Source organism: Semicossyphus pulcher, unplaced genomic scaffold, assembly GCF_022749685.1.
Source record: "Semicossyphus pulcher isolate SPU_LCO1_2020_fin unplaced genomic scaffold, fSemPul1.0.p SCAF_2, whole genome shotgun sequence".
Lineage (NCBI taxonomy): Eukaryota > Metazoa > Chordata > Actinopteri > Labriformes > Labridae > Semicossyphus > Semicossyphus pulcher.
Window position 1 is genome coordinate 35858547 of NW_027211693.1, and position 22088 is coordinate 35880634.

At 40.5% G+C, this 22088-nt stretch overlaps 1 protein-coding gene across 5 annotated transcripts in view; it reads right to left on the reverse strand.

The window, feature by feature from the left end:
* Positions 1-22088, reverse strand: part of ap1ar (adaptor related protein complex 1 associated regulatory protein) — a 36723-nt gene that overhangs the window by 10010 nt on the left and 4625 nt on the right. For 2 of the 5 annotated variants that reach the window (XM_069669709.1, XM_069669711.1), the window contains exons 2-10: positions 5179-5227; positions 5058-5084; positions 4601-4626; positions 4412-4508; positions 4123-4221; positions 3408-3469; positions 2551-2636; positions 2263-2385; positions 1558-1706 (exon numbers count right to left, since the gene is read on the reverse strand). In XM_069669709.1, coding sequence (XP_069525810.1) covers positions 1558-1706; positions 2263-2385; positions 2551-2636; positions 3408-3469; positions 4123-4221; positions 4412-4508; positions 4601-4626; positions 5058-5084; positions 5179-5227 — 718 coding nt within the window. Of the gene's footprint in view, positions 1-608; positions 1707-2262; positions 2386-2550; positions 2637-3407; positions 3470-4122; positions 4222-4411; positions 4509-4600; positions 4627-5057; positions 5085-5178; positions 5228-22088 lie in introns of those variants that run through there. The other 3 variants (XM_069669710.1, XM_069669708.1, XM_069669712.1) reach the window with 3 other exon arrangements.

A 22088-nucleotide genomic window follows, 5' to 3' on the forward strand; every position in this document is an offset into this window, starting at 1 on the left:
TAAGCCTAGTTTAAGTTTAGTTCAGTGCGCCCTTTTCAATCTCACTGCATTATCTTATTTATTCTTTGCATTTAAAGACTGACGCTGTCCTTATTATTTAGTAATATATAATGTTTGTGTTGTGAATGTGGTGGATGTCAAGGTGCCTAGCACAATGAGCCTATGAAAGTGTTTGTGCTTATGTTTTATAAAAAATGCTCTGTTGTTACATGCTCAGTAATTTAATGTGTAAACACTACTTGTTGAGCATCGCCTGAAAAAGGACAGTGAAAGTGCATTCATGCTTCCACTTTCTACTTCCATTTTTCTGGGCACAAGGCTTACACCTGAGATTCTGATACAATTAATCTACTGTAAAAGCCTATTTTGAGCCTGTATGGGATTAACTAAATGGACCAAATACCCTATTAGTTGATCTTTTAATACAAAAAAACACTTTTGACTGGAGCAGGGTCACTGCAATGTCCATAGCTTTCTTGTCAGAGTGCATGCCCTGAATGTACATTACATAAACCCTTGCCTTTTTTGAGGTTGCTGCTTCCTGATGACACACAGGCTTACCCGTTGAGATCAATGTCAATCAATCAGAAAGAGAAATGATACCAATCCAAGAATCAGAAGAGCTTTTAATAACAATACCCCATCACCCCTCAGATCCTGTGCTTAAGAATCAAATATAGAAACAGTAGCATTTTTAACATAATGACTCATTAAAAAAGTCTAGTCTCTTTTACTTATTAAATCAGCAACTTTTTAATGTAATTCAGTTGTTTTCCCGCCATCATGCCAAAACTTAATACAACTAAAGGACGGAGGAGAGAGACTGAGGACGTTTACCAGTAGTTGTGTTTTTTTCTGTTTCGTTTTTTTCACACAAAAGACATTCAGAAGGACTCTTAGCCATTGACCAAGGCACTTACCTCAAAAATGCGGTTGATACCTGGACACTGCTAATGGTTAATAAAGGTCAAATGCAGAGGACAATCTCTAGAGTGGGATTTAAAAAGTACAACATAACTTCATAAGTGGCACTCAATGAACTAATCCTACCACAAGTTGTGAAATGTGTTAATATGCCATCATCTATGCAGCTCCTCAAGCAGAACCATCTTCACAGTAGATTGGCAACTTTTATATGGTCACCTGGTCACCTGGTCACCTAATGAACAATGTGTCCAAGGTAATGGATGGTAACTGATTAGGTTAAGTTACAAAGCATAAAATGGTCTCCTAAAATGGCAAACAAAGGCACTGAAAAAAATTATATTTGATGAAAACATCACCACACCATTCTGCAGTGCAGAGATTTACAATATCAGAGTCCATATTAAAGAAAATGAAGAGCAAGTAGGTTCATTTCCATTTCAGGATGATAAAAGCTGGTGATCTCTGAGATGAGGATGACGCAACAAACATCTCCTTTGGTGCTCGACACTATCTGTCCTCGTTGTCCACCCTGAGGCTACAGTCCAAGGCATCCTCAGGTGTAGTATCTAGTACAGGATTGACAAACCCTTCAAATTCAGTGTCTACTCTGTCCTCTGGATGGGTACTCACAAAATCATTCTCCCACTCTAGTGCATTTGAATCCTCAGAGGCAGATGTTGGGCCACTTTTAATCTGCTTGCTGCTAGGCCTCAGGGCTGCACGCAGGATGTCCTCCTCGGTCCGAGACCTCTCCCATGCTGGAAGTGCACGATTGATTCCTGCAACGCAGGGCACAAGCCTTTAGTCTGACAATGGTAGCCACTGAAGTGAAAACCTGCTAAAGGCAGTAATCTGACAGCTTAGGGAGAAACCAAGTAACATGTTCCTCTCAAGACTTTCCAAACCAAATTTAAAACTTAATTTACTACATTTAAAGTGATAGTCCTGTTTTTTTTGGAGAAGGGTTGTATGAAGTACTTATCAATAGTAAGGGTACAGTAGATACCCTCAGCACGGCCCCTATAAGGCGAAGCCAGCTGGAATTCTTACACGGAAGCTAAGCTCAGCACCGCTGCAGACAGGGCCAAGAGTACCACGTACTTTAGCCACTTAAAAGAGTAATACATAGAAACAAGCATTCCAGTTTAAGTGTACGCTATATTTATTTTATGTCACCACTTCACATTGACATCAGACTGCCCAGACAGGAACTATCCCTTTAAGCATATCTTTGTTTCTTTTATGGAATGGAGTTTTATGGCTACAATCAGGATTAGTAAAAACAACTACTCAGCGAGTGAAAGCTTTCCAAATGAGCAAAAATACCACCCTGACCTTCCTCATCTTCCCACTCTAGGTCCAGTGAAGTTCCATCATCATTTGTGGAGCGGGTCTTGGTGGTGAAGTCCCAGCTGTGCTCTGTGTTGGGTGTCACCAGGTTTGTGTCAGAGGGCAATCCTATAAACAAAGAGTCAGTTAGTACAACAGAGTTCATGTTATTCTTGAGACTTTTCATGGATGTAGGGTTAGGGTTGTAGGATTCACCCCAAACGGATATTAACCTTTATACTGTATAACCCAATTAGTGAAGCTAATATAATGAAGACTAGATGGTTCACTTACTGTTGCTTCTGAAAGCCTCGGACTGGGCTTTTACAGTCTGGAGGTAGACGTCAAAATCCTCCCTAGAGGTTTGTTTAAAACAGGCCCTTATGTCAATCAAAACAAAAATAACAGTAAGAGCTTCCACTCATAGCTTTGACTTAAAACTCAGTAAGTAATAATGTAATGCGCTTTACATTCTGATGAGACAAGAGTTGATACTGTGCCCAGATTCCTGAAAAATTAGTTAAGCATTAGTTTTAATATTCAATACCTTGTAGTTCTTTAATATCTGTTCTGTAGCCTACACACGTTGGGACTGCAGTTTGATCACATCATTAAATCGGTGTTTATGTGAGTTTATAAGAAGATCCCTTAAAAGCATCCAGTACAACAGTCTACAAAGTATGTCCACTTTAGTATGCCGATGGTGAAACTCAGCTTGTGCTCTGCTGTGTCTGCATTGTCTAAACTATACGCCTGTCTGCCTCTCTCCTTGGTCTGGAAATTGGCTTCCTATAGCAGCAATATTGTAACCTCATCCTTAGCATTACATACAAAGCAGTCCTGTGACTGCTGTGTGTAGGTACTTGGTGTTATGTACATATGTTTAAATTTGTGTTTATAAATGTGGATGTGGGTATGTGTGCATACATTTGGATATTTCTTTGTCTTTGTCCTGTCTTTCAGGAAGTTACGTTGTTGGGTATAATGTTGTATATATTAATTCATTGGTACATACCAATGAATTGATATGATGCTCTGTGCAGACATTGGCTATGAATTTATCTATCTAATTTACCCTATGGAGAACCTAATGACTTCATCTTGTCCTCAGTCGCACAACACTCCTGTTGTCTAATGAACTTAAGACTCACTCTCTTTGCTGAGGATCAAAGCTGGAGCCATCTGCTTTCCCCCATTTCCTCCGCGCTGACAACTGCCAACAAAATAACAAAGATGAAACCATAGTTTAAATACATACATATATATACTATATATATACATACACTATATATATATATACTATATATATATATCGCAGAGTATGAAAAGCAATTGTTTACAAGGGGCCTTTCCCTGTAACAGTATGTCAAATAGAAAGCTATGATGTTGACTACAAAGTCTTGTCATAGCACAAATACATTCTAATAGTCCAGGTTTCTCTACACATGATATAGAGACTGCAAAGACTGTAGAAGTCAGGCAAACGTAATTATATTATTGTCATTAGGGGCCTACTCCTCATTTCACCTCTTTTACTAATGGATGACGTTAATTTCCAGTTTTATGTCTATTGACACTTAGTACTTGCATCATCTACTGGCCAATATTGCATTCTGAGTTGCCCAACTGAAATAAATTTAACAAAATTTGCCACTTAGCTGAAAGTAAAATTATTTCCCTGACTGGATAACAAAGGCAGCTTAGTGAGGATAAAAGGAAGAGAAAAGAGCAGTGTCTCTTTAAGATAAAGAAGGCTAAGGAAGGCAGGGGAGTCTCTGCACAGGGCCAGCAGGTTGGAGGAGAAGTTGTTTTAGCCAACAACAAGTAAGTCAACCTGGCAGAAGGGAGCGCTCAGCGCTGCCTCACCTCCTTCAATTTGCGTTCACGTGCCAACCTGGCAGCCTCACGCTGTTCAGCATTTCTAGCCTCCTCTTCTAGCCTCAACTTCTCCTCTTGTGCCGCTAACTAAAGCAGAGAAAAAAATGAAACAAACACAAAACACAGAACAAAAATTATAAACCAGAAAAAACAATGCAGCAAATAAAAAAAGAAGAAGAAGCAAAAATGCGTTTTAAATCATAAAATCAATTACCAAGGGCTCTAAATCTAAGTCACAAAGATCCCTTTAAGATGATCTTTTTAACTTGTGTCTTACTTCCACTTGTAGCTTTTGGTCTATCAGCATCTGCTTGTCCGAGATTGCAGCATAGTGGTGCTCTTTGAGGTGCTTGATCTCATCTTCACTTATTGGCCTAATAATAAAAAACATAAACAAAAACCATAAATGGATTTTCCAATACTTCTTGGCAAATCATTTATTTTGGATTCACACCAGATCTATTACCTTGGGCAGGGCTGGGGGCTCTCAGCCTGCAATTGAATAAATAACATTTTACCTCACAGCAATGTGAAATGCACGTTATAAGTCTAGGATCCTACAGATAGTGATGAAGTCACTCCTGGACTGCTGTACCACAGTGATGGGTGTGAAGTTGGTGCACCAATCATTTTTTAATCCATCATTCCTGGACAGCTATTAGAGAAAAGTCTGAAGGGTGTCATGAGGTAAACAGTTTTCTGGGAGTCTCAGCATATTTAGCTTGAAATTAGACCATTTATCTCATACAGTATATCACATACTCAAGTAAATGGTTACGTGAATGTAAGGGTTAAGAGAAAACTTGTCAACTTGCTTCCCTGAATTTCCGACTGGGGATCAATACAAGATTATCTTTGTAACATAATTTGGTTCTGACAGATTAACATCATCTTTACATGATCAGAGGGATGATCAGACTTACCTCATCACTCTCTACAAGATTTTCAAACTGCAAAATGAAAAGTCAAAATTAGACATATATATTAGACATTAATCAAAATAGTTGAAAAGATAAATAATGCTCTTAAATATAGGACTCATACCTCTATTGTATAATGTTCCCCTGTGGTTCTGCTTCGGAAGTATTTTGACCTGTATGAATGATTAACAGAGTATGAACACTCTCAGACACTAAAACAGGTGCAAAAAATGTGTGTGAATGTGATGACTGATTGACAGTTGGGCACTTTACGTAGCCTCATCAGTGTATGAATGTGTGTGTGAATGGGTGAATGAGACATGTAGTGTAAAAGTGCTTTCAGTGGCCGCAAAGACTAGAAAAGTGCTATATAAGTACAGTCCATTTACCAACACTTTCGATTCCTTTTATGAAACTTGATATAAATCAGAAAAACACAACTTACAAGACTCAAGTAGTTTTTGACGAGAATAAAACTAAAACAACTTGCCCAGGAGAAAAGAGAATGATCAAGTTCAGATATCCAAGGCAGAAATACTACAAACTATTTCAACTTTTTCACTCTGGATAGCCCCAGGTATGGACAGGTTACCTATTGAGTTATATTCCACATTTTGGAGCAAATTGGCTCCCTTACTCATTCAAGAGTGCTGAGAAAGGCGCCTTCAAATAAAATGTATTATTATTTCTATTATTATTATTATTATTAAATGATTGGACACATGTCAAGTACCCCAATCTATGTATCAAACTCTAATCCCAAGTCTGTCATATAAATATAAAGAACTATATTACTTTATTGTGATAATAGAATATTAACTAAATATATATATATATGAACCAAACAGGGTGCATTAAATATACAATCAAATACAAATACAAGAACAGGTTTTGGCACAATACAGCATGCTAAAAAGCTAGGTATGCTAGATATGAGCGTAATGGCTGTGGGTTAGGCAATATGATACTGGAAAAAATTGACATTGCGAGAAAAAAATAGAGGAAATCATACCAGATTAATGCATTGTGGTTTTATATACAATTATGATCATACTTTTTATTATTTAGGACTTTTAAGTCTATTTTCCTTAACAAAACAACCCTCCCCTCCTACTTTTACCCACATGAAAAAGTAGAGAATACGAAACCTTTCCTAATGAAATAAATACAAACAGACTTGTGGGCTGCATTTGCGTTATTAATATGGTATGTCATCTGCTGTTTCTAACGGTGTACAAATGTATGTTGTAGCAGCGTGGCAAACCACCATGACGGTACATTTTGGAAACGAAAACTCACCATATCCTACATCCTGTAGACAGGGGTGCCATATGGGGGAGAAAAGTAAGGATGATTGTAAGGGCCCATGACTGGCAGGGGTCCTAAAAATGTTACAACCATATAGGGGTGGGCGATAGAGCCTAAAAATTATATCACGATATTTCACAAAATTTTGTGATAATGATATTCATGATATAAAAAAAATAAAAACTGAATAATGTTTGTATGGGATTTCAGGCAGCATCATTTATTAATGCAAACAAAATAATGTGATTTGACAATTTCCCTTCTTTTCCAGTGAGCTAGGGGGGTCTGGGGGAAGATTTTGGCTGTAAAAGCCCAAATTGGTTTCTTCTGGCACATTTTCGAAGGAGAATTAGGCCTTTTATATGTTTTAGCCCACTCTGTGCCCAGCCAGTCAGTATTAACCTCTGGATCTACATAATCTCTATTTACAGATTCTACATAGAAATGTAGAATCTGTAGGCAGGGACGTGGATTTCCGGGAAGGCAAGTGTTCTGGTTTCCATTTGAACTACGCTTGTAGTTCGAGTAATATTGACCAATCACGTATCAGCAGGCTGCGGCATATGCAGAAAAAAATAGTATGTGAGAAGAGCAAAAACAGGCGGAACATAATCCACCGTAATGCCCTCCCGGCTCCCATCAGCGTGATCTGACGACAGTTTAGCTTCTTATTAATCTCTATAAACAGATGTCTGCATGCTAACAGCTAACAATCTGTTCTAGATCTAAAATTTTACTTGAAAAAGATGAATTCCCTTGACGCTGTGTCACGAAAGCCATTCAGCGAATAGATTTCCGGACTTTCTTGAATGCATCAGATGGATCCGACCTCCGTTCAAAAACAAGCATTTTAAAAGTTTTCTTCTCCTCTTGAGGACAGACCTGACAAAGCTTGAATTTTTACTTCTTACAAATCTGCATCATGATGTTGAAATTTGGGCAAAGGTAAGACCCATTAATAAACAAGTACATCACAAGAAAACGGTTTCTCTTTCTGTAACAATGCAGCACGCGGAAAAGGAAGTCTTGATGGGAAGTTTATCGTTTACCGCCCGGCACGTTCACTGGTGTCCCCAGAGGATATAACGTCTCAGACTATAGCCAATGGGATCCGAGATTGGGATCTACATAACAAACACTGCTGTAGCTGCTACTACAAGCTGTGATCTGCTTAGACTCTCTTCTTGCTTATTAATAAGAGGTTTTTGATCTGCCACTGTAACAACCGTCCCTATATGTTTATCTTTAAATCAGTAAATAGCGGAGCTGCCCGCTTTATTACTCTATATATGCTACAAATTTCAATTACATGGTCATCTGAAGAGAAATAAAGAAGAGAAGTGAAATGTTGGCTTTATCAAAAGTAATTTGTTGATTTGTTCATTCATTAAGCCCATTAATGCTGCGTGGCGTATTGGGAAAACTTTTTAATGCTTACTGTGCAGGGGTCAGACTGCTGCCACCGGTGTTTTCCGGTGTTTTCTGAAGCAGCACGTAATGATGATGGCCGCTCTCTAGGGCTGTGCGGTTTATGCGGTAGACGGTAGAAATGATATAAATTTGGCCTACGGTAGAGATTTGCGCTCTACCGTCCTATCGTCGATGACGTCATTGCACCTGCCTCAACTTGGCTGCAAGCACAGAGACAGCTGAGCAGGAGGACTTGGTCAAAAAAAACGGTGCTACGTCTGTGATTTGGACTTGGTTCAGATTTAAAAGATCAGATGTTGAACAGAAAACAATACTTGCAAGTGCCGAGTGACAGTGACGGCAAATAAAGGTAATACGAGCAATTTATTTTACCATCTGAAGATGAAGCATGTGCTCGAGTATGCAGAGAGCCAGAGGCTGCGCTCGGCTCAAACACCTGCTCGGTCAACCAACACGGGAGGAAGCAAAAAAGTTTCCCCCGCTACCCAACAGCAGACCTCCATTGCTCAAGCTTTTTCAAAGAGTACAGCTTATGAGAGAAAGAGCAAGCGATGGAGTGACATAACAAGAGCTATCACAACATACTTGTGCAAAGACATGGTCTCTCTCTATACAGTGGAGCGCAGCGGGTTTAAAGAGATGATTAAAACCCTTCATCCACGTTACGACCCTCCGAGCTGCAATTATTTAACGACACAGAAATGCCCAAACTCCAATCCAATCCAATCCATTTTATTTATAAAGCACAATTTTAAATAAACGCAAAGGTTTCCAAAGTGCTGTACAGTAAAATAAATACAATTCTGCGTCCACCTTTACCCCCAGATCATTTACAACAGGTTTGGCGTCCTGTGCCAAGGAACCCAGATCGACTGGGGGGGTAACAGAGGTGCCACCAAAGACCATCACTTTAGTCTTTTTTTCATTCAAATTTTAAAAGTTTAGAGCCATCCAGGCCTTGACATCATCTAAACAATTTAACAGTGGCTTAAGGGAGAATGAATCAGCCTGTTTAAGGGGGACATAGATCTGGCTGTCATCAGCATAACAGTGGAATAGAATGCCGTGCTTCCTCAGAATAGAACCAAGTGGGAGAAGATACGACCTGAACCATTCCAGTGCCGAGCCCCTGATGCCCACCCACAGCTCCAAACGAGCAATCAGGATGTCATGGTCCACTGTATCAAATGCAGCAGTTAAGTCTAAGAGTACAAGGACAACACAGTGTCCAGAGTCAGTAGCTAAAAAGATGTCGTTAAAAACTCTTAAAAGAGCTGATTCTGTGCTGTGCATTTTTTTAAAACCAGATTGGAAAATTTCAAGAACATTTTGTTCATTTAAAAAGTCCATGAGCTGAGAGTAGACAATCTTCTCTAAGATTTTGGAAAAGAAGGACAGTTTAGAGATGGGCCTAAAATTAGCCATAACAGCAGGATCCAGTCCAGGTTTTTTAATCAGTGGCTGCACAACTGCATGTTTAAAATTTACAGGAACCACTCCTGAGAACAGACTGCTGTTAATGATGCTGTGTAAATATAGCCCAACAGTGGGGAAAACCTCTTTAAAAAGTTGAGGAGGAACTGGGTCATTGGGTGAGCCTGATGGCTTTAAATGCCCCACAGTCTCCTGCAAAAAAGGCAGAGTCACAGGCTCAAATGAGTCAAAAACAGCAGAACAAGGGACAAACACTGAGGGGTCACAAGCAGGAGGTGAAATAAGTGCTCTGGTAGAGGTGACTTTAGCAGTGAAGAATTGCAGAAAGTTTTCACACACAGAAGGGGAGGGCTCAATTCCCACAGTCTGTGGTGCATTCAGAGCAGAGTTGATCACTTTAAACAAACGAGGTTTGTGACAGTTTAAGACAATAATATCAGAGAAATATTTTCTTTTAGCCTCTTTCACAGAGGATTGATAGCGACGCCAACAATCCCTCAACATTTGAAAAGACACTTCCAGTTTATCCTTTTTCCACCTGCGCTCAGCTCTACGACACTCCTGTCTGGCAGTGCGGGTTGTATCATTCAACCAAGGCTCTGATTTAACTTTATACTGCCTGCTCTTTAACGGGGCAGCAGAGTCAATGGCAGTTTGACAAATGTCAAGAGACTGAGAGCTAAGAGCCTCTGTATCATCGCACACAGGATCGGGAGTGACGCAGTTCTGACTGAAGGCGGCTGAAAAGCGAGCAGCAGTGGAAGGGTTAATAACCCGGCATCTGCGAGCAGCGCAAGGTTTAACTGAGTTACAGCACACAGCAGCTTCAAAAAGTACAGGCATATGATCAGAGAAAAACGCTTCACAGACCTCCAAGTTAAAAACAGGCAAACCATATGATAAAACAAGATCGAGTGTGTGCCCCTGTACATGTGTCGGGCCCAGTACAGACTGTACAACATTAAAAGAGTCGATTATATTTAAGAAATCCCTCGCCAGGGGGTTTTCTGGACAACACACATGAATATTAAAATCACCGATAATCACGACCTGGTCATATTTTGGCATGATATCAGCCAGAAACACAGAAAAGTCGGTTAAAAAATCTCTGTTGTATTTGGGAGGCCGATAAACCACAGCACACAGCACTGTGTGAGAACTTCCCAGCTCAAACAAACACAATTCAAAGCTGGCTAGAGCCGACGACAGTGATATCTGTTTACTTTTAAAAACACTTTTAAAAATAGTTGCAATTCCTCCTCCTCGACCAGATGTCCGTGGAGAATTTAAATAGCAACACTCGGCAGGTAAAAGTTCTGTGAAGGCACTGGACTCACTAACAGTCGTCCAAGTCTCGGTGATAAACAGGAAATCCAGTTCACGAGATCTGAAGAAATCCTTCAGGATGAATGTTTTGTTCGCAAGCGATCTTGCGTTGACCAGGCCAAACCTGGCAGGAGCTGGCGGATCTGGGCGAACAGCTGACAGTGAGTCCCGGCGGAGAGGCCGCAGGTTCCCCGGATCCACTCCACGCCAGCGGGGGCAAGGAGGGCAGGGGCCGCGGGGCTGGAACAGATCATCCGAGCCGGCCACCGGTACCAAGTAGGCAGCAACAGGGTCCAACCAACGTCGAAAGACACATAGGCGAGGCACCGCTCCACATCCACCATGCTTACCCCGGCGGCGGTGGCGTTTTCGCCGAGGGAGTGGCGCTGGCGTACGGCAGAGGTATGCCGTGATGTCCACCAGGAAAGGAGGCAGCATTTGCTGTCCGTAATGATCTGAGTTGACCAGATCTTTAGTGGAGATTCTCAGATCCAGCAACGTTTGGCGATCATACACCAACAGAGAGTTGACATTACGTGCAACAAGTGTAACAGACAGTATAAACACACACAACATTCGGAGCAGCTGACGGAACGCCTCACACACTTGCTCTCTCTTTTATGGCCAGCTCCGAGAGAAAGTTGAGAAAGACCTCCGTGAATTAAAATACAACACAACTACTACGGACTTATGGTCAAGTCGCACCATGGAGCCTTCTATCAGCCTCACGATTCATTACATTACCGATGAGTTGAAACTGGCCAGCAGGTGCTTGCAGACTTCGTATTTACCTGATGACCATACAGGTGAGGCAATAGCAGAAGGATTAACTTTTGCACTATTTTGGATTACAGAACCTTTTCACTGTTTTTGCCATTTGCCTTATAGAAAACTTCTCTTACTTGAGGTACTGTTTACAATATCCACTTTATTTTTATATTATTGAAGAATTGAGAAATTGTTTTTGTTTGTAGTTTTTTTGTTGAAACTGTTTTGCAACATAGAAAACATTCTTTTGTACTTCTGTAATATGTTATTTGTGTTCGTTTGCACTATTTTGCACCATAAAGTGCTGAGTTTTGAGTTCTGCTTTCTGCACAATAAATGCTCTAAAAATTACATTATATCTTTGCTTTTTATTATAATTTTCAACCTTAAATTTATACCGCGATATATACCGTTACCGTGAAGGGATTCGATTTTATACCGTGATATGAATTTTAGGTCATACCGCCCAGCCCTACCCCTCTCTTTCAATTATTCTTCTTGTCTTCAATTCTTTTGCTAATATCTATCAAACACTGAAGTCTGCTCTCCGCTGAGCGGCCCCGCCTCTCCACACTCGCACTCAGAGCATGCAGGTTTACTCAGAAAGACAGGCATCTCTCAGGCTCGTATTGATTTAAAGCGGAGGCAAGTGCTTCTTAATGAACAGGAAAAGCAATACACAACTTAACTCCTGTCCTTATCGTTGCTTGTGTTGTATTAACTCTCAGATGTACGTCGCTTAGGACAAAAACGTTTGCTAAACGAAATTGTAACATTGTAACATTGCTAGCCATAAGTGTCTTCTTGCAAATCTACATCTTTGATATCGCGATATTACACTTTCTTATCACTTAAAAAATTTATACCGGATATATATGAACAATATGGCACAGCCCAACAACCACAGTTAATTTTTTTTTCAATATAAAATTATTTACCTATTGACATAAGAGAATACTTTATCTCAGTGTACTAATGAAAATAACAGATTAATCATCTTTTCTTAAAGAAGAAAACTTTGTGGTGCTGCAAGCTGCAATGAAAAGAAGAAAGAAAAAGAGAGCAAGCAATCAGGGCAAAACAGCTTTTAACTAGTTTCTTTCAAAAGAAAGCTTAGCTCATCTCACACAGTTTGACAACAATGGCTTAAGATAATATCAGCGATTTTGATTTAAGGCAGTCGGCCAGGAATATAGCTTGGATCATATTGTGTTTTATATATACACCGATCAGCCATAACATTATGACCCCTGACGGGTGAAGTGAAACACATTGATTATCTCATTACAATTGCACCTGTCAGTGAGTGGAATAAGTTAGGCAGCAGGCAAACATTTTGTCCTCAAAGTTGATGTGTTGGAAGCAGGAAAATGGGCAGGCACAAGGATGTGTAATCTGTTAGAGTACCCAGATTACTTAACTAATGTAATGAGTAACGTAATGCATTGCTTTTGAAAATCCAGTAATCCGTTACTTAGTTACTTGTTCATCAAAAGTAATCCGCTATTGAAAAAAAAGCCGTATTTCCCTTTTCCATTTGTCGCCACAAAAAAATGAAAATCCCCGAAGCTTTGTTTCAATCCAAATTCTTGGCAGGTAGTTGTGTACCAGCAGAAGGTAAACACAGCTGTGTCAGTGCGCATGCGTTGCTAGCTAACTCAGTGAGCGGGGTGGCAGAGAGGACAGCATTTATATCGTGGAAATATTCCCATTACTTTGAATTTGAGCAACATGACGGTGAAATAATAACAAAAATCTTGATTTGTATAGGGCCTTTCAAAACAGAGTTTACAAAGTGCTTTACAAAAACATAATAAAATAACCTGCTTTATAAGGCAAGATAAAGCAAAGTCAGGATAAAACCCATAAAAACATGATAAATAAGATGTAAGATATTACAAGGTGTATAATGAAAAAAGATAAAATACAAAAATAAAATAAATAAAAATGATAAAAGATAAAATTAGCAAGCAACAGGTTAACTATAAAAAAGCCTTTCTATAAAAGTAGGTTTAAAGAAATGATTTAAAGGAAGGTACAGGGTTTGCAGACCTAAGTTGTTCTGGTAGGGTGTTCCACAGCTGTGGGGCTTTTACAGAAAACACCCGTACGAAGTTTGGTACGAAGGCAGGCTGTGGGAACAGTAAGGAGGGTCCTACCAGAGGAGCGTAGGTAGCAGCTAGGCTCATAAGGTACAAGTAAATCACTAATATAAGATGGGGCAAGGCCATGTAGGCCTTTAAAAGTTTAAAATCAATCCTATAGCTGACCGGTAACCAGTGAAGCATTTTGAGGATGGGTGTGATGTGGTCTTGTCTAGAATTAGTTAAAAGTCTACTAGCCGAGTTTTGGATGAGCTTGAGACGGGAGATGGCTTTTTGACTGAGCCCCGAGTACAAAGAGTTACAATAATCCAGCCAAGAGGAGATGAATGCATGGATTACTTTTTCGAGGTCTGATTGACATAGGACGTTTTTGACTTTTGAGCTGTTCATAATCTGGAGAAAGCATGATTAGACTACTTTGTGATTTGGGTATTGAAGCATAGCTCTGAGTAGAGGTCTTCACGGGTCTACCGGAACCCGAGGACCGGATGGGTTCGGGTCCATGTATTATGTGGTCAAACATATTCGGGTCGGGCTTTGTTCTATAATCCTCGGTTCCAAGTCTGTTCAACATTATGTGCAATACCCAAATGGATCCGGGAAGACCCGGCCGTGATTAGAAAGTGTTCATGATTAAGGTGCTGTGTGTGTCTGTGTGGGTATTTTAACTTGCAACAATGTGTCATTCGCATGAGAACAAGTGGAAAAAACATAAGAAAAAGCAACAACGAGTTGAGTGACGTGTCATGTGACTGCAGGTTCAGAGAAAAGTTGAAGCCAAAGCCGGTATTGATGGACACCTTCCTCGCTGATGTGGGAAAAAAAGCGAAAAGAAAATGAATATGAAGAGGTAAAACCTTGTTTATGTAAATTGTGGACAAAGACGAGAAGAAATTACGCGCAATTACGTGTAACACGTGTGTGGCTTCTAAACGAGCCGCGCGTTTGTCATCCGTCTGAATGACAGCAAGTGGACTTTTAATGTGAGATAACTAGTGGATTAATATCTCTTTTTTTTATCAACACTACATGGATAGCAGGAAACCTGGATGTGTTTTATGAACTTTCTTGGCGGAGGATGGATTATATGCACGGCAGGCACAGGGGAGAAGGCTGTGTCACACAAGTAGGACAAAAAGTTTTGATTTGACAGCTGACTAATGGTAACTTGTTAATATTAATAAGCTGTGAAGTTGGTGCTGGTTGGATCTGTTTCGTCTGGCAGGGTTTAGGTCCGTCATAACTCCGTTCGGGCCCCAGCTTTCAAATAACAGACGGGTCCGGCATTTCTCGGTTCTTCACGGGTCCGGGTCCCAAATTTCAAATAATAGACGGGTCCTGTTCAGTTCCGGATCGCACAATAACGGGTCTCTTAGGGCGTCATCTGCATAACAGTGAAAATTGTTGTCATGGCGACGGATGATCTGACCCAAGGGAAGCATGTAAATGGAAAATAATAGAGGACGAAGAATCAACCCCTGGGGAACACCACATAAGAGGGGAGCTGGTGATGAGGGGAATTCTCCCATTACAACAGAAAAAGATCTGTCAGTGGGGTATGAATGAAATCAGGCAAGGGGAGTGTCCTTAATGCCAACGCAGTTCTCAAGGCGATTTAGCAGAGTGTCATGGTTGACTGTTTCGAAAGCGAAACTTAAATCTAGCAAAAATTGAGCAAGCCCCGGAGTTGGCGGTAGATCGTTCGTGAGCTTAATGAAAGCTGTTTCAGTACTGTGGTGGGCATGGAATCCTGATTGATATTCCTCAAAGATGCTGCAGCTGTTCATGTGAACAAGTAACTGAGAAGCAATAGATTTTTCTAACATTTTTGATAAAAGGCTAAGTTAGAAATTGGTCTAAAATAGTTAAAAACAAGAGGGTTGATAGTTGGTTTCTTCAGGATAGGTCGAACTAGGGCCTTTTTGAATCCGGATGGGAAAGAGCCAGTAGATGGTGTGCAGTTGATGATGGAGAGAACTTGAGGGCTGACTGTCTGAAATACCTCTTTCAGAAATCTGGTGGGGATCGTGTCTAGTTGACAGCTGGAGGAATTTAACTGAAACTCCTCTAATACTAACAGAGAGTTAGTGGAGGGTTCAGTACAGGAGGGAAGCATTCTTGTTGCAGGTGTGATATGGAGCCTAATGTTGTCTGTTTTGTCAATGAAGTGGTGGAGAAACTGCTCGCATATTTCAGTGGAGGCTTCAATATGCTGGCTAGGAGGCATGCTGACAACTGAGTTTATTGTTTTAAATAAAACCCTGGGGTTGTGGCAGCTATTGGCGATCAAATTAGAAAAATATGAGCGTCTAGCTTCCTTGACCGCTTGTTGATAGGCCAACATCAGACCTCTGATGGCATCGAAAGATGCCTTGAGCTTGTCCTTTTGCCATTTTCTTTCGGCTTTCCTGCATTGCCTCTTTAAGTCCCGAGTGTAGTTGTCGAACCATGGGAGGGCGTACTGCCTAGTTTGTTTAGTTCTGAAGGGGGCAATGACATCAAGGATCGTCTGGCATGAGCTGTTAGAATTTATAAAATAATAAAACATTTAGAGACATATCCTTCAGGTGAAGGCTGTTATTAGCAGAAGCAGCTAAAAACAATTTATTAAAACTACTTCATGATTTGGGGGTAAAAAACTGAGAGCGGGTCTGAGTGGATGGCACAAGAGCAGGAGCAGATTTTGGAAGATAATGGCATTGTGTTCAGAGACATTGAAATCATGCAATTCAATATTATGAAGAGGGACACTGTGAGACAACACAAGATCAAGGGTGTGTCCCTTTTTGTAAGTTGGATTTTTAACATGTTGCTCAAGTTTAAAAGACTCAAAAAGGTTAATAAAATCAGTAGTAAAACAGGACATAGATGGGCAACACACGTGTATGTTAAAATCACCAAGGATAAGAACTCTATCATATTTAGCCTTAATAAAAAAGAAATTCAGAAAATTCTTGAATAAAACCAGTGTTAGTCTTAGGTGGCCTATAGATTAACACACAGAGTATGGGATGCTGGCCATTTAAAGAAAACCCAGAGACTCAAAGGAAGAAAAAGTACTAAAAGAGACAGACCACCTCCACAGCCAGACAGCCTGGGTTGGTTGAAGCAGGAGTAATTAGGGGGACATGCTTCAGTTAAGGGGACAGAGTACCCAGTGCTTAACCAGGACTCAGTGATAAATAAAAAAAATCAATATTATTAGTCATGATAAAATCTTGTTAGCAAGAGACCTCAAATTTTGTTAGAGTGGTGGGAATGGAAACCAAATTTGCTCTTATTGTGGAGTCAGTAGGGCATCTCGGTCGGGAGAGAGACACGATTTAAAGTGACCCTGGTAGGTATGTTGTTAATGGAGGGAAATTCAGCAGAACCCAGGGAGAGACACTCTTCATTGTGGATGGGGGTGGCAACTGGTGCAGGCCCACGCTGAGGTGAGTATCAGTCAGAGTTAAAAGCAATATACTGTATGTAGTTTTTAGAAAGTTGTGTCATACCATTTATGTTGGGATGCAGGCCGTCTGGTTTGTAAAGATCTTGTCTGGGCCAAAAGCAGTCTAAGTTAATAAATCATTTCAGCCATTCATGCAGGCTATAGAGACGGCAGAAATGCTCAGTGTTTTTTGAAAGAGTGGGAATGGGACTGGAAAATATGCATGTTTTGCCTAGACTCTGAATTGTAACTGTCAGAGACTCGAGCTAATCGTGGAGTATGACAGATTTTCTGTTCATGACATCATTCATGCACCTAACAATGGAGTCGCCAATTATGAGGATGTCAAGTTGCCCGTTCTTACAGCCACCATTGTAAACAGAGAGTTTGGATGGGAGATGTAAGGTTTGCAGATTGGCTGGAGCAGCATAGGTAATTAAGTTTCAGTTTTCAGTTTCACTTGAGGGTCTTGAAAGGTCCTCCATTTTTCAGGGATGATGCCGGCAAGGGGGTAGGCAACCAGTGATGGAGAAGTAGTATTCAGAGACAAAATTGTTTAAAATCCATAGAAAAAGCGACCTGGCTAGCCTAACCACAAGGCTGGTGAACGTAACGACAGCCGCCGTTCTGTGCCAATGCTTACAGAAACTTTAATCTGTAATGTTTCATGTGTTTCCATCATCATTATGTAAGTTGTGTTTGGAGGATAAATGCTGCCTCGACTTCTTAAGTAGCATCTGCAGCTACTACCTGCGGCTGGGTCAATGACGTGAGGCCTACATTTTCTGTCCGACTGCATTGTTTTTCAATTAAAAAAAGGTTTAAATTCATTAATACCATTAGATACCAGATATATGTAGTACCTCTCTTATGTATGTACTCACTTTAACCTTTAAAAAAACCATTAGTTATTTGTAATTTTTCGGTTATTTAAAGTGTCAAAACATCATGTGGTGTGACTGTGGTTTGCTGTCAGTGTATTGACAAGACATTGGAGATTAAAAGTTATAAAAAGCTTGAGTTTTTGAGAATGGGCGTGGCCTTGGCGGGGGGTCAAAGTCTGATGTTTTCTTGGCAAAATGCCCAAAACTGAAAATCACTGTAACTCTTATATACCTTCTTCTATCGTCTTCATATTTCACGTGTACGACAAGAGTCCCAGCCTGAACACAATTACAGGAAAATATTTCCCATCAGGCCTAGCACCCGCTACTGGAAACAGGAAGTGACATGTTTTACTCTACAAGCCCCTCCTCCAAGGTGGTAAAACATATTAACCTCAAATTCATGTCAGGAAACTCTTAAGACCTTGATTAAGGTCTGTGAGAAAACTTGGTGAGGTTACAACAGAGGGCGTGACTCTGGTGGCACGGCAAATATAACCTTCGCCATGATACCTCGCCATGACATTTAGGCATTGATAACTCGCCTGTACTTCATCCTGTCTGCACCAAATTTCACATGCTTAATAGGAGTCCCGCCCTGAACACAGCTACACACTCCTTTTCCCCCCCAATCTATAGCGCCACCCATTGGTGAGAGCCGGAATCAACTCTCACATACATTGTCCAATCTGCTCCAAATTTCACAGGCTTCATGAGGGTACTGCTCTGAACACATCTGCATATACATTTTTCGCTCATCGTCATAGCACCACCCACTGGTGAGAGCCAGTACTAACTCCCAAATACAATGTTATATCAGCTTCAACTTTCACATGTATGATTACAGTGTCGGCCTGAACAGGTCTACATAATCATTTTTCGCTCATACTCATAGCGCCACCTACTGGAAAGTGCCAGTCGTAGCTCTCATATACAATGCTCATTCAGCATCAAATTTCACATGCATGATTATAGTCTCGGCATGAACAGATCTCCATAGGAATTTGGGTGATGCTGACAGCACCACCTACTGGTGCACAGCCCCTGGCTGCAGCACATGCTGTGGCTTATGCACACCCTGCTGCTGCGGCACGCCCCGCGGCCGCGACACACCCCAACGTGGCCACGGGTGCGAGGGCCCGTTCATCGCCGCTTGCGGCTTTAATTTGATAATAAATTTGATTGTGGCTTATTGTGGGAAGCTAGCTTGTTTTTTTTAGGTGGCTAATTCTGTGCTTGTAAATTTTGACTGAACTTAAAATATCATGTGGTGCGACCAAATATCATGTGGTGCGAGTGTTTTCTATGATTGATAAATGTCCTAGATGGGCAGTTTTTGTGCTTTTATATTCAATTGAGGATTTATAGACATAATGTACTTCATTAAAATACTATTTGGAATAGATTTCTTTGCAAATTGAGTCATTTTTTCATATATTTTAGAAACATCGGTTCATGTTTAATCTTTGTACAGTATCGTGAGAAAAATACAAAAAGATTATTTAGAGCATTTATTAGTTAGTTGTTATTTATTCATGTATTTATTTATAACTGTTTTAATCTATTTTACCAGATGGCACTGCCAAGCAAAATAAAAATCGCTCGCCATAGGCAGCGTGTTAATTCTGACCCTGCAGCAAGAGCAGAGTACCTTGCTAAAAGAAGAGAAAGGTATGTTACAAAATGAAAACTATAAATAAAGCCAAATGAAGTACATATTGCTCATGTATTTTTCATTAACTGGAGGAAATGCATTTTTTCTTTAACATGTTCATCTGCTGTCAACTATCATTAGTCAAAAATAAATTGACTATACACCGTAGATTTATGGCATGACACTACAAGGAAGAAAAGAAAACGTCAGGGAAAGATTCCATATGTTAAGTCAAGTGAGCTGCCAGTGAGAGAGAAAAAGGAACAGAGAGAGAAATGGAGGGCTGCATCCAGTGCTTACAGGAAAAGGAAAAAGATGGTAAACGCTGTGTCAGACCTTACACCATCATCTGTGGAGGACATTCCACCAGATCTGGTTGATGTAGATGTAGCACAAGGGCTGCCAGAAAATGCAGGTCAAGCTGTGGTAGACCCCATACCTCTGAATGAGGATTTTAATCCAGCAGTGTCCTCCACACCAGAGAGAGATCAGAGAAGGAATACATCTTCTGCAGAAAAACGTCACCAAAGACTGCAGAAAGAGAAGTGAGAACTAAAAAAACAGGTCTTGCATCTGAAGAAACAGCTAGCAGAGAAGAAAAAACTAAGCGATAAATTCAGAAAGAGTGAGGACAGGTTAAGGCAGGACAAAGGGAAGGCCTAAGTGAAAAATTCAAGCGAAGGGGGAAACTGTCAAGAAAAGAAACTGTCAGTAGAGAGCGAGAGAGCACGCTGTTGTCAATTTTCTGTACAGACATGAAAACAGTCGTCTTTTAGCTGGGAAAAAAGACACTGTCACCAAAAATAAACAAAAAATGCAAAAGAAGAGTTCTAACAAAACCCCTCACTGAGCTCCATGCACAGTATCAAACAGAGGTGGAACAGCATCCTGTCTTACAGACAATTTGCCAGCAGAAGGCCTTTTTATATCACAGAGACAAAACCAGGGATAGAGATACATGTGCATGTATTGAACATGAGAATGTCAGACTATTGCTTAACAAACTCGCCATGAGAGGGCTGTTGAAGACAACCAGCATCTCTGAGTTAGTGAATATGATTGTGTGTGACCCTAAAAACAAAGCACGCATGGATCGTGTTGAAGTGCTGCTTTGAAGAAATTAAATTCCCTGAGACAGATTGTGCTGAAGTTTCTTGGGAACAATGGGAAAAACTATGCCTGCAAGATGAGTACAGAAATACAAGCTTATCCCGTTGGAGGCAGCCGAAAGCAAGCCACAATTCACACTGCTGTTCTCTACACAGTCCATGGCACTAAATCATATGCAACACTGTCAGACAGCCTCCGCCATGATGAGCGGGGAGTGTGGGCACACCTGGAGTCCATACTTAAAGAGCTTTGGGCAACCTGGCCACAGATCACAGTTCTACATCTAATCAGTGATGGACCTGTTACACAGTACAGGAACAAAGCAAACTTACCTCCTTAGTACTGTGCCTTTCCTTTCTGGGTTCAAGCATGTTACATGGAACTATTCAGAAAAGTCCCATGGGTAGGGTGCCCCAGATGGCATTGGTGGTGCTGTAAAGAGGGATGCTGATCTCTATGTTCATAGAGGAGGCGAGCTGCAGACTCCACTGGACTTGTATGAGATGCTGGTTAAAAAATCAGTGTTAGCTATCACCTACCACTGAGTAAGGGAAGACATCATTCAGAAATATGATGAGCTGATTCCAGGCAAATTGATGTCTGTGAGGGGCACCTTAAAAATACACCAGGTTTTGTCTTCACAACCAGCACTAATTAGTCATAGGGAGGTGTCATGCTTCTGCAAGCATGCAGAAATGAAAACATTCCTATGTTACCAGCCAGTAGAAGTAGACCTCAGGGACACCATGAACCACACCGAGGAACCCTCAAGCACTCCGGAGCCACCAAGGGAACAAGTATTGTCCACAAGACTTAAGTGGCAAGTTTGTGATTGTAACTCATGATGAGATCCATATGTAGGACAGGTCCTTGAGGTTGTGGGAATGGAAGTCAAGGTTAGCTGCATGAGCTAACCTGAGCCAGCAATGTCACGCTACTCTAAGTTGAGCAGCCAAGATTGGGCAAAGTTCACAGGTGCCTGGGGTTAAAGATCCCTGCAATTAACGCCATGCACCCCAATTTCACACAGACATTCCAAATACCCATCTGCAGCATGTGGAGCATCAAGTTTAATAAAATGTTTGTTCACAACAAGGCCACGGATGTGCGCAATTAAAACTGTTTTTGATAAAGAATGAGTACATGTTTAGATAATACATGATTCTGATGACAATGAATTTAGAAGGCTCTGATGACAATGATTTGATAAACTGATTTATTCCAGTGTCAAGTTAAATTAAATGTTTGAAAACAGCTGTGAATGTGTGTTATTCTCCAAAATGTTTGATGAGATTTTTATGAAATGTTTAGTGAAAATTGTATATAATTTTAATAAAATCTAATTTAAATATATTTTTTGTATCGAATGTATTGTTTATTGTTCTATTTAAATACAGTTTTAACATATGAGGTCTTCTTGTCATTTGCAGTGACCAATCATCATGTGGCGTGACCAATAATAGCAAACTGTAACTCAAAACTAAAAATATAATATCTACTTTCTGTGGCTGAAATATTAATCACTGATACAGTATGCTTAAGTGAATGAGTGACATTTTTATCTGCTTTACACGATTTACA